Source organism: Bufo gargarizans, chromosome 3, assembly GCF_014858855.1.
Source record: "Bufo gargarizans isolate SCDJY-AF-19 chromosome 3, ASM1485885v1, whole genome shotgun sequence".
Lineage (NCBI taxonomy): Eukaryota > Metazoa > Chordata > Amphibia > Anura > Bufonidae > Bufo > Bufo gargarizans.
The window spans coordinates 259620608-259632905 of NC_058082.1; the positions used below are offsets into that span (position 1 = coordinate 259620608).

A 12298-nucleotide genomic window follows, 5' to 3' on the forward strand; every position below is an offset into this window, starting at 1 on the left:
TGTTTACCGCTGGCCCAGTGACGTCACGGCTAGTATCAACTGGCCTGGGCGGGGCTAAGCTCCATTCAAGTGAACAGAGTTTAGCCGTGCCCAGGCCAGTTGATACTAGTCGTGACATCACTGGGCCTGCTGTAAACAGTGAGAAGGCCGCGGCGCTGCTGGAGCGCCGCTGCCTTCTCAAACAGCTGATCGGCGGGGGTCCCGGGTGTCGGACCCCCGCCGGTCAGATGCTGATGATCTGTCCAGAGGATAGATCATCAGTTAAAACATACTGCAGAACCCCTTTAAACAATGCACAAGTCCCCAGATGTGAAAGAAGGGAAACAATGCCCATGGAACACAGGGCTTGGGGTAAGGAGGCAGAAGCTAGAAAAGGAAGACCAGTGGCTCGCTGAGAAGCTTGAATCTGCATATTACAGTTATCCTGCATCTTCAGCGTTCAGTAGAATGCTGAAGACGGGTTCTTCTTAGTAACGCTCAGAGGGGAGACTTTATATATAGTTTTGAAAAAAAAATGAAGGCCTCATTCACATGTCCACGTACGTGACAAGATGGTCAGTGATTCATCCATGAAAGATTTCTGTTAAGAATCAGTGTTTGGCCCTTGTGTCCATTTTTTTGCTCCTCGCGTGTCATCCGTGTTTCACGGACGCTGCTCAGCTGAAATTTAATTTTCAGAGCATATCCTATAAATGGACCGTGAAACGCAGGTGACGTGTTTTTCACTGACCCATAGACCAGGGAACAGAAACCTTTGGCACTCCAGCTGCTGTGAAACTACAACTCCCAGATTGCAAATGTGCGCAGCTGTTCTCCTAACTCACATAGAAGTGACTGAAGCATTCTGGGAGTTGTAGTTTCTGAACAGCTGGAGTGCCGGAGGTTTCTGATCCCTGCTACTATAATGGGTGTGAGAGATCCGTAAATACAGACAAAATTAGGGCATGCTCCCGTGCTAAAACCACTGACCCAAGGACCGTGCTAAAACACGGATGTGTGAATACACACATTTAAAATGAATGGCTATGTGTGCTGTCTTTGGAGAACGCAGACAGCACACTGACGTGTGAATAAAGCCTAACATTGGTCTTTGATAAAGTGTATCACAAAAACACACTCATTGTCCCTTTGAGCAAAGAATGAATTGAATTTAACCCCTTCATGACATGCCATTTTTCACCTTAAGGACCAGGCCATTTTTTTGCAAATCTGACATGTCATTTTATGTGGTGATAACTTTAAAACGCTTTTACTTATCCAAGCCATTCTGAGATTGTTTTCTCGTCACATATTGTACTTCATGACAGTGGTAAATTTTAATAAAAATATCTCATTTTATTTATAAAAAAATTTGCTAATTTACCAAAAATTTAGAAAAATTCGCAAATTTCTCTGCTTTTAAAACAGATAGTGATACCACCTAAAATAGTTATTACTTTACATTTCCCATATGTCTACTTCATGTTTGGATCATTTTGTAAATGACATTTTCTTTTTTTGGGACATTAGAAGGCTTAGACGTTTGGAAACAATTCTTAAACTTTTTAAGAAAATTTCCAATACTCCATTTTTAAGGACCAGTTCAGGTCTTGAGGCTTACATAATAGAAACCACCTATAAATGGCCCCATTTTAGAAACTACACCTCTCAAGGTATTCAAAACTGATTTTACAAACTTTGTTAACCCTTTAGGTGTTCCACAAGAATTTCAGAATTTCACTTTTTTTCCAGTAACAAAGCAAGGGTTAACAGCCAAACAAAACTCAATATTTATTAGGCTACTTTCACACTGGCGTTTTTCGGTCCGCTTGTGAGATCCGTTTCAGGGCTCTCGCAAGTGTCCCAAAATGGATCAGTTCAGCCCCAATGCATTCTGAATGTATAAGGATCCGTTCAGAATGCATCAATTTGGCTGCGTTTGGACTCTGTTGTGTTTTTTAGACTGTCACTAAAACGCAGCTAGCAGCGTTTTGGTGACAGTCTGACGATGCGGAGCCAAACGGATCCGTCTAGTCTTACAATGTAAGTCAATGGGGACGGATCAGTTTTTCACTGACACAATATGGTGCAATTGAAAACGGATCAGTCCCCCATTGACTTTCAATGTAAGTCAAGACAGATCCGTTTTGACTTAGACTTTTTTTGAATGAATAATGCCAGCGGATCTGTTATTAATGGATACAAGCGTTGGTGCGGATCCGTCTGTGCAGATACAAGACGGATCCGCACAAAACGTGAGTGTGAAAGTAGCCTTACCCTGATTCTGTAGTTTACAGAAACGCCCCATATGTGGTCGTAAACTGCTGTACAAGCACACGGCAGGGCGCAGAAGCAAAGGAGCACAATGTGATTTTTGGAGGGCAGATTTCACTAGGATAATTTTAAGTTGCCATGTCCCATTTGAAGCCCCCTGATGCACCCCTAGAGTAGAAACTCCAAATAAAAAGACCCCATTTTGGAAACTACAGGATAAGGTGGCAGTTTTGTTGGTACTATTTTAGGGTACGTATGATTTTTGGTTGCTTTATATTACACTTTTTGTGAGGCAAGGTAAAAAAATTGCTGTTTTGGCACAGTTTTTATTTTTTGTTATTTACAATGTTCACCTGACAGGTTAGATCATGTGGTATTTTTATAGAGCAGGTTGTTACAGACATGACAATACCAAATATGACGCCAAGCATTATTTTTTTTAATTATTTTTTTAGTGTCTCCATATTCTGAAAGCCCTAGTGTTTTTTGTTTTTTTTGTTTTGTTTTTTGGCAACTGTCTTATGTAGGGGCTAATTTTTTTGGCTATGAGATGACTGTTTGGTACTATTTTAGGGTGCATATTACTTTTTGATCGCTTGGTATTACACTTTTTGTGATGTAAGGTGACAAAAAATGGCTTTTTTAGCACTGTTTTTTTTGTTTGTTTTTTACGGTGTTCACCTGAAGGGTTAGGTCATGTGATATTTTTATACAGAAGGTTCTTATGGACGCGGCGATACCTAATATGTTTACTTTTTAAAATGTATTTAAGTTTCACACAATAACAGCATTTTTTAAACAAAAAAATCATGTTTTAGTATCTCCATATTCTGAGAGCCATAGTTTTTTTTATTTTTTGGGTGATTGTCTTAGGTAGCATCTCATTTTTTGCGGGATGAGATGATGGTTTGATTGGTATGATTTTGGGGTGCGTATGACTTTTTGATTGTTTGGTATTACACTTTTTGTAATGTAAGGTGACAGTTTTTATTTAAATTTTTTTACAGTGTTCACCTGAGGGGATAGTTCATGTGATATTTTTATAGAGCTGGTTGTTACGGACGCAGCAATACCTATTATGTATACTTTTTATTTATTTATTTATTTATTTCACTTTAACACAATAAAAGAATTTTAGGGGGAAAAAAATCCATATTTTTTTAATTTTTTGGGTGATTGCCTCATGTAGGGGCTTATTTTTTGCGGGATGAGGTGACGGTTTGATTGGTACCATTTTGGGGTACATACGACCCATATGTGGTCGTAAACTGCTGTACAAGCACACGGCAGGGCGCAGAAGCAAAGGAGCACAATGTGATTTTTGGAGGGCAGATTTCACTAGGATAATTTTAAGTTGCCATGTCCCATTTGAAGCCCCCTGATGCACCCCTAGAGTAGAAACTCCAAATAAAAAGACCCCATTTTGGAAACTACAGGATAAGGTGGCAGTTTTGTTGGTACTATTTTAGGGTACGTATGATTTTTGGTTGCTTTATATTACACTTTTTGTGAGGCAAGGTAAAAAAATTGCTGTTTTGGCACAGTTTTTATTTTTTGTTATTTACAATGTTCACCTGACAGGTTAGATCATGTGGTATTTTTATAGAGCAGGTTGTTACAGACATGACAATACCAAATATGACGCCAAGCATTATTTTTTTTAATTATTTTTTTAGTGTCTCCATATTCTGAAAGCCCTAGTGTTTTTTGTTTTTTTTGTTTTGTTTTTTGGCAACTGTCTTATGTAGGGGCTAATTTTTTTGGCTATGAGATGACTGTTTGGTACTATTTTAGGGTGCATATTACTTTTTGATCGCTTGGTATTACACTTTTTGTGATGTAAGGTGACAAAAAATGGCTTTTTTAGCACTGTTTTTTTTGTTTGTTTTTTACGGTGTTCACCTGAAGGGTTAGGTCATGTGATATTTTTATACAGAAGGTTCTTATGGACGCGGCGATACCTAATATGTTTACTTTTTAAAATGTATTTAAGTTTCACACAATAACAGCATTTTTTAAACAAAAAAATCATGTTTTAGTATCTCCATATTCTGAGAGCCATAGTTTTTTTTATTTTTTGGGTGATTGTCTTAGGTAGCATCTCATTTTTTGCGGGATGAGATGATGGTTTGATTGGTATGATTTTGGGGTGCGTATGACTTTTTGATTGTTTGGTATTACACTTTTTGTAATGTAAGGTGACAGTTTTTATTTAAATTTTTTTACAGTGTTCACCTGAGGGGATAGTTCATGTGATATTTTTATAGAGCTGGTTGTTACGGACGCAGCAATACCTATTATGTATACTTTTTATTTATTTATTTATTTCACTTTAACACAATAAAAGAATTTTAGGGGGAAAAAAATCCATATTTTTTTAATTTTTTGGGTGATTGCCTCATGTAGGGGCTTATTTTTTGCGGGATGAGGTGACGGTTTGATTGGTACCATTTTGGGGTACATACGACTTTTTTGATCACTTTTAATGCCTTTTTTTGGGGTAGTGAGATGGGCAAAATTTCAATTCCATCATAGTTTTTTTTCGTTCTTTTATTTTTTTTTTTTTTTTTATGGCGTTCACCTTGTGGGGAAAGTAACATGACCCTTTCATAGATCAGGTCGTTACGGATGCGGTGATATCAAACGTGTAGTGTATTATTATTTTTTAATTAATTATAAATGTGCGGCTATAAGAAGAAATTTGTTTTTTTTTTTGTTTTTTCTCACTTTTTTTAAAAACTTTAAAAACTTTTTTTTTGACCCAGACCCACTTGGTTCTTGAGGATTCAGTGGGTCTGATGCCTCTATAATACACTGCAGTACACTATATAGTGTACTGCAGTGTATTGTGACTTTACACAGCCTGATCAGCCTCCTGTGTTCAGCAGGAGCCTGATCAGGCTTAGCTATACCATAGCAAGCCGAAAGCCTGTGAAGGCGTCTGGTTGCTATGGTAACCATCCGGATGCTGCTACAACAGAGCAGCGGCTGGATGGGGGAGGGAGGGAGCCCCCTCCCTCTGAACCAGTCAAGCATTGGGTCGCTGCAGCGGCCTGATAGGAGAGGGAGGGAGCTCCCTCCCTGTTAACCCTTTCCATACAGCAGTCCCTATGGACCACAGCATAGAAGGGGTTAAACAGCTGACATCAGTGCCAGCACCAATGTCGTCCGTTTCAAGCAGAGTGTCAGCTGTATGCTGACACTCTGCGAACCGCTCAGCCATCCTGAAAATGGGGGAAGGAGGGACTGTGTGCCCGCACGCTCGGCCATCCTGAAACTGGGGGGCCACAAATGAGCTGGAGCCTATGGGTTGTTGGTATGCATTTATATACATTTTAGAAGGTTCTGATCCTCACAGTCACAGACTGTGAGGGTCAGAACCGTTCAGCCGGCATTAGATTTATCTGATTGGCTAGTCTATACAGACTAGCCATTCAGAGCGATCGCCGGCCTGGGACCACCCTCATTGGTCCTGGGCCGGTTAGCTGAGATCCCTGGCTGTGTGTAATAGACGGAGTCTCCGCGCTGTCACCGTCTTTGCAGACATGGTGACAGTTTAAGGCCATGACGTGTATACTCGTCATAGAGCACCAAGTAGCAGTGCTCCATGACTAGTAAAGATGTCAAATAGCACTAAGCGGTTACATTTTAAAGGGAATGCATCACCTTGAGTGCTTCCGTGGGGTTTCGTCCCATACTTCCGTTCCGCAAAAAGACAGAACATGTCATATCTTTTTGCGGAATGGCCGGATCACGGACCCATTAAAGTGAATGGGCATGCGATCTGCTGCGGCAGCCCCACGGTGGGTGTTCGTGCATTGCGGCCTGCAATTTGCGGGCCGCAGCACGGCCACAGGGCGCAAACATTTGTGTGCAAGAGACTTAACTGTTCAGAGGTGTGCTTTACAGCAAACACATGGACATAGCAAACTGTATACTGGAGTTGACTTTCATGGGGGGTTGTTTCCTTGTAATCTTGTCTGTGATGAAGAGATGACTCCCGAGAAGTGATCTCTAAGAAAAAGGAACTGTTGGCAATAATCCTTAGAAATAGGTTTTCTGATGACACATACTCTTTAAGGAACTGCCAGTGTATATTTTCCACTTGCACAACTTTAGCTGTACCACTCCTATGTAATGTGTCATGTCCTTTTATAACAATAATTTAACCACTGTAAACACAGCCTATATTAAATTATAAGATTACTACTTTTGATCTGTATTGATATCTTATTTTTGTGTTTTATGAAAATCTTAATAAAAAGTTACTTTGTAGATACTTTAGGGGGGCCTTTATCAAGTCAGTGCTATGTTAGTTTTGTGGTTTAAAAATTTGGTCAGATTTTATGACATTTGGGGATCCTCGTCATTTTTAGTAGTGGAGTGAAAAGTAGGTTAGGGTTACAGATTAGGACACCTTTAAAGGGCATCTGTCAGCAAATTTGTACCTATGAAACTGGCTGACCTGTTACATGTGCACTTGGCAGCTGAAGGCATCTGTGTTGGTCCCATGTTCATACAGTTGTGTTCAAAATAATAGCAGTGTGTTTTAAAAAGTGAATAAAGCTCCAAAGCTTTTATTTCCATACACACAAATGCATTGGGAACACTACACATTCTATTCCAAATCAAAACATGAAGAAAACTATATCACATTTGTGTTCCTCTAAAAAAAAAAAAAAAAAAAAAATTGAAAAAAAGTGAATATTAGACTGTTCAAAAAAATAGCAGTGTTTGTATTCTTCTTTACAAACTCCAACATTCACTATATAAACTGAAAAAATGTTTGAAGATTTTGCTTTCCTTTAAATCACTTAACTAATATTTAGTTGTATAACCACTGTTTCTGAGAACTGCTGTACATCTGTGTTGCATGGAGTCAACCAACCTCTGGCACCTGTGAACAGGTATTCCAGCCCAGGATGATTGGACTACATTCCACAGTTCTTCTCTATTTCTTGGTTTTGCCTCAGAAACTGCATTTTTGATGTCACCTTACAAGTTTTCTATTGGATTAAGAATTGGGGATTGGGCTGACCACTCCATAACGTCAATCTTTTGGTCTGGAACCAAGATGTTGCACGTTTACTGGTGTGTTTGGGGTAGTTGTCTTGTTGGAACACCCATTTCAAGGGCATTTCCTCTTTAGCATAAGGCATGACCTCTTCAAGTATTCTGATGTATTCCATGATCCCTGGTATGCGATAAATAGGCCCAACACTGTAGTATGAGAAACATCCCCATATCATGATGCTTGCGCCACCATGCTACACTGTCTTCACAGTGTACTGTGGCTTGAATTCAGTGTTTGGGGGTCATCTGACAAACTGTCTCCGGCCACTAGACCCAAAAAGAGCCATCTTACTATAATTAGTCCACAAAATGTTGCGCCATTTCTCTTTAGGCCAGTCAATGTGCTCTTTGGCAAATTGTAACCTCTTCAGCACGTCTTTTTTTCAACAGTGGGACTTTGCAGGGGCTTCTTGCAGATAGCTTGGCTTCACATAGGCATCTTCTAATTATAACAGTACTCACAGGTAACTTTAGACCTTCTTTGATCTTCCTGGAGCTGATTGTTGGCTGAGTTCTTGCCATTTTAGCTATTCTTCTATCCATTTGAATGGTAGTTTTTCGCTTTCTTTCACGTCTTTCAGGTATTGGTTGCCATTTTAAAACATTTGCAATCATTTTAGCTGAGCAGCCTATCATTTTCTGCACTTCTTTATATGTTTTCCCCTGTCCAATCAATTTTTTAATCAAGGAACGCTGTTCTTCTGAACAATATCTGGAAATCTTCCTCAATTTCAGAGAGAACTGCACTGTAACCAGCATGTACAACATTTGCTGCCTTCCTTCCTTCCTTAAAAATAAGGGCAATAATTGCCACCTGTTTTTCAAAGAATGAATGACCTCACTCATTGAACTCCACACTGCTATTATTTTGAACATGCCCCTTTCAATTAGTGATTGAATTACAGAGAATCAGCAGCATGCATGTCATGACTATTGGGTCTGTTGGATTTCTATTACTCTACTACACCTGCTAGTAAATTATTTGCCATGTAGAAATATCATTTGTACCAAAAACAGTGATTGATCAGGTTAGTGATGTCTGACTGCTGTTATTTTGAACACAACTGTATGTGCCTGCATTGCTGAGAAAAGTTTGTGTTTCCAGCTCATCCCTTATGATGGCACAACAGAAGGTTGTTCCCCTTTGACCTTCTTGGGAAGTAAACAGGTTAAAAGGTCCCTCCCACCTCCACCCACCAGTGTTCTTCCTGCCTCTACAGGGGATAGATGCAGAGAGGTTCCCTGCTCTAGGGTTAAAGAGATTCTACAAGAACCTTTAGGGCCTAAGGCTGGGGCTAGGATCAGGGGATGTCCGGCCTCTCCTTCCAGGTCTCGAATAGCCTTGCTAACACACACCTCGGAGTAGAGGTCTCTTATCAGCCCAGAACCCACCTGGCAGAGTCTGAGCATATAGGTGGGTTCTCTGATGGGCTGGGTTTGATCGTTGGGTTCATCCTCATCCTTCCTAACCTGTAAGCGGCCTTGCCAGTACCTCTTATGTGGAGGTGACTTTAGGAAATGTTAGGGCCAGGTGTGATCATGTTTGTACTGTCTGGCCATGTCAATCAAAGTGCAGAGAGCGCAGCACCTGAGCTTCTAGATGTAAGGGCAACGCCCCTGTTGCTCAGAGAGGCTCATTTGCATATATTAAAACTTCAGTTTTCTCAGCAGTGCAGGCAAATATGAACATGGGACCAGGTTCATAGGTACAAATCTGCTGACAGATGTACTTTAAGTCTTATATATGACATGCAACATTTTAAAAAGTTGCAAAAAAGTCACATCTCTACACTAAGCAACCTAAACCACTGCAAATTATAAATTCCTCCATTTTCTTTTATTAAGTTATTATGCAGTGGAACAGCTGCCGTTCCTACTGTCTTGCAGGGTTTTTTTGTTTTAGTTTTTTTGTTATAATGAGGAACTTTTTCTATTTGGTTGAGACAGCAAAGAGTGTTGGGTGATTTCAGCTCTATAGTCTGCAAAATTGTGAATGCAGCTGTGGACTCTAAAGTCCTCCTTCACACACACATTTCTGTATTTTTAAAAAATGCATCTAGCAATGGAAAGTGTTTCAGGTATTTTTTATTACATTTATTCCTTGTGTTTTTATGGAATTTTTAAGTTGGTTCCTTTCTAATGTGTTTTTCCTGATATTTTTTAGCTCTATAAAGTTTGGAGAAAAAGAAAAAAAAAACTCCATACCACAAGGTTGTATAATGCTTACTGACCCCAGAGACAAAAATACCTTTTTGTAGGCATTCTTGTATTTCATAAAAACCTCTGACTGCACATTTTTTGGGCCAAAAAATGCCAGAAGAAATGTGGATAAACGATTTTTTTTTGGCTTATTACAGGGATTTGTACAAATCGAGTAAAGCGATGTGTTCTCAGTATGCAGTTTCTCAGTGTTTTACATTTCTGTATGTAAAGTGTAAAATGGTATTTGAAGGAGATCATTTGCATTAAATCGAGATATTGTTGTGATGCTGCCCTGGAATAACCATATTTTGTTTACTGGGTCTTATAGGGTCTCTTGAATAGTTCTCATGGCTCAATCCATTCCTTAGATGCTGACTTGGCACTACATGAAGGAGAAGGTTTTGGTAAACAAGAGGACTTATTTAAAGATGGACTTCGGAGAGCACAGTCTACAGACAGTCTAGGGACATCCGGGCCACTGCAGGCAAAAACTCTGGGTTATAATAACAAAGCCAAATCAGCAGGGAATCTTGATGAATCGGATTTTGGCCCACTAGTTGGAGCTGATTCTGTCTTGGAGAATTTTGACACTTCTTCCCTTGGATCTTTGCACATGCCAAGCGGATTCATGTTAACCAAAGATCAGGAGAAAGCAATCAAAGCCATGACTCCTGAGCAAGAGGAGACTGCTTCACTCCTTTCAAGTGTGACTCAGATTATGGAGAATGCCTATGTGCCTCCTTCTGGTTATCGTCTGGTCAGCGAGACAGAGTGGAACCTACTCCAGAAAGAGGTAGAATGATCCTCACTATATATTATATATACTCAATGTCTGTTTACTGATTTTACAAACAAAAGGGTATTTGACCCCATAACTGTTTAAGGCTACTTTCACACTTGCGTTTCTATTTTCCGGTATTGAGATCCGTCGAAACGCTTCCATTTTTCCCAATTCATTGCCTTCCGCAATTTGCAGGACGGAATGGGCGGCCCATTCTAGAAATGCCTATTCTTGTCCGCAAAACGGACAAGAATAGGACATGCTATATTTTTTTTGCGGGGCCATGGAACGGTGCAACGGATGCGGACAGCACACGGAGTGCTGTCCGCATCTTTTGCGGCTCCATTGAAGTGAATGGGTTCGCACCCGAGCCGCAAAAATAGCGGCTCGGATGCGGACCACAACAACAGTCGTGTGCGTGAGGTGTAAAGCTGTAGACCACAGGACCATTAACGGACAGCAACAAGTTAGCTTTTATTCAGTTAGCAGGTACAAACCTTGATGTTCTTGCCACATCACGGCCACTGCATGGTACACCACCCTCATTTCTTTATTTGGAATATACTGCTTTTATGAGTCAGGTGGTCGCAGTGTATACATGCTGATCCGTGGAATCATTGAGAAAGTTTGGTCTTCCAGAGTAAGACCTTATTCACACAAAAGTACATACCAGTTTGCATGGCAATCTACAGACTGTGCAGCATGTCAATATTGCGTCTGTCAGGAAAGTATGGAGGTCCCTGTAATGAGATGTACAGATTATGATTCATATATTTTGCTGGGCAAACCACAAGCTGTGATAAGGATGTATGATTCGGGTGTAGTGATGCCGGTTTAGTCCTGATGTATATTTGTTTCTGGAGCGGTGAGATGAAACCCTTGGCATTTTATATTTGTAGGTGATAATACAGTATGAAAACATTTTGCCAGTTTCACATGTCAACAGTCTTCTGCAATGTGTTTCAGGTGCAGACGGCAGGTAACCAGCTGGGAAGACGCTGTGATATGTGTTCTAATTATGAAAAGCAGCTGCAAGGGATCCAGACGCAAGAGGCAGAGACTAGGGATCAAGTGAGTTCATGGGCACTCACAAACAAGATTCCAGTTTTAAGATATAAAAAATGATCTGTTTATAAATTATGGGAGAGATGTATCAAGACTAGCGTTTTGTTTTTTTTGTCTTTTTGTCGCTCTTAGGCTACTTTCACACTAGCGTTTCACGGATCCGCTTGAACGGCATTTCAAACGGATCCGTCAATAACGGAGCCAAACGGAAGCAATTCAGACGGATCCGTTTGTACGGATCCGTCTGTATTACGGATCCGTTTGTCACGTTGGTTTCCGTTTTGTCATCCGTTTAGCGGATCCGTTTTGAAAGGAAAAGCATCTCTAGGTTCCATCTTCATGTATTGAGATCTATAGGGTTGTAATGCTCCTATATTTCTCCATGGCTATCTTGTTGAAGTTCCAAAGCTGGTCCGACTTTGATAATGGACCACACCTTTCGGACTCTTGTACACGACTACATGCACTTATAAAGATGTATAGTGTTCGTTAGCGGGCCATATGTCCCTGATCGTCGTACAGGAGTTACAGAGCATCATGATGCTGACCATGTTGTGCCGCAAACTGGGCTATTGTCCTGCACTCATATGATCTATTAGTGCAAGACTATATCCCCGCGGGCAACTCAACTTGCACAGGATGATTGTATACTATGATGCTGTGTACTCTCGTGTGCACGATCAATGCCACTATGGGACATATGGCCCGCTCACGGACCATATGTCTCTTGTGGCATACAGTCGTGTGCAAGGGGCCTTAAAGGGGTTTTCTCATCTCATACAATGGGGGCATACCACTTTAATGATATACCTACATTGTCTTATAGGCGCGGGTCCCACGGCTGGTACCCTCACATATATTGAGAACGAAGCTAAGAAAGTAGATGAGGTCGCACTGTGCTGCCGCCCTCCATCCATTTCTATA

The 12298-nt window shown here is 40.6% G+C and overlaps 1 protein-coding gene across 1 annotated transcript in view; it reads left to right on the plus strand.

The window, feature by feature from the left end:
- RABEP1 (rabaptin, RAB GTPase binding effector protein 1) overlaps positions 1 to 12298 on the plus strand; it is a 95786-nt gene that overhangs the window by 55466 nt on the left and 28022 nt on the right. The window contains exons 9-10 of the mRNA XM_044285590.1: positions 9857 to 10321; positions 11276 to 11380. Coding sequence (XP_044141525.1) covers positions 9857 to 10321; positions 11276 to 11380 — 570 coding nt within the window. The remainder of the gene's footprint in view (positions 1 to 9856; positions 10322 to 11275; positions 11381 to 12298) is intronic.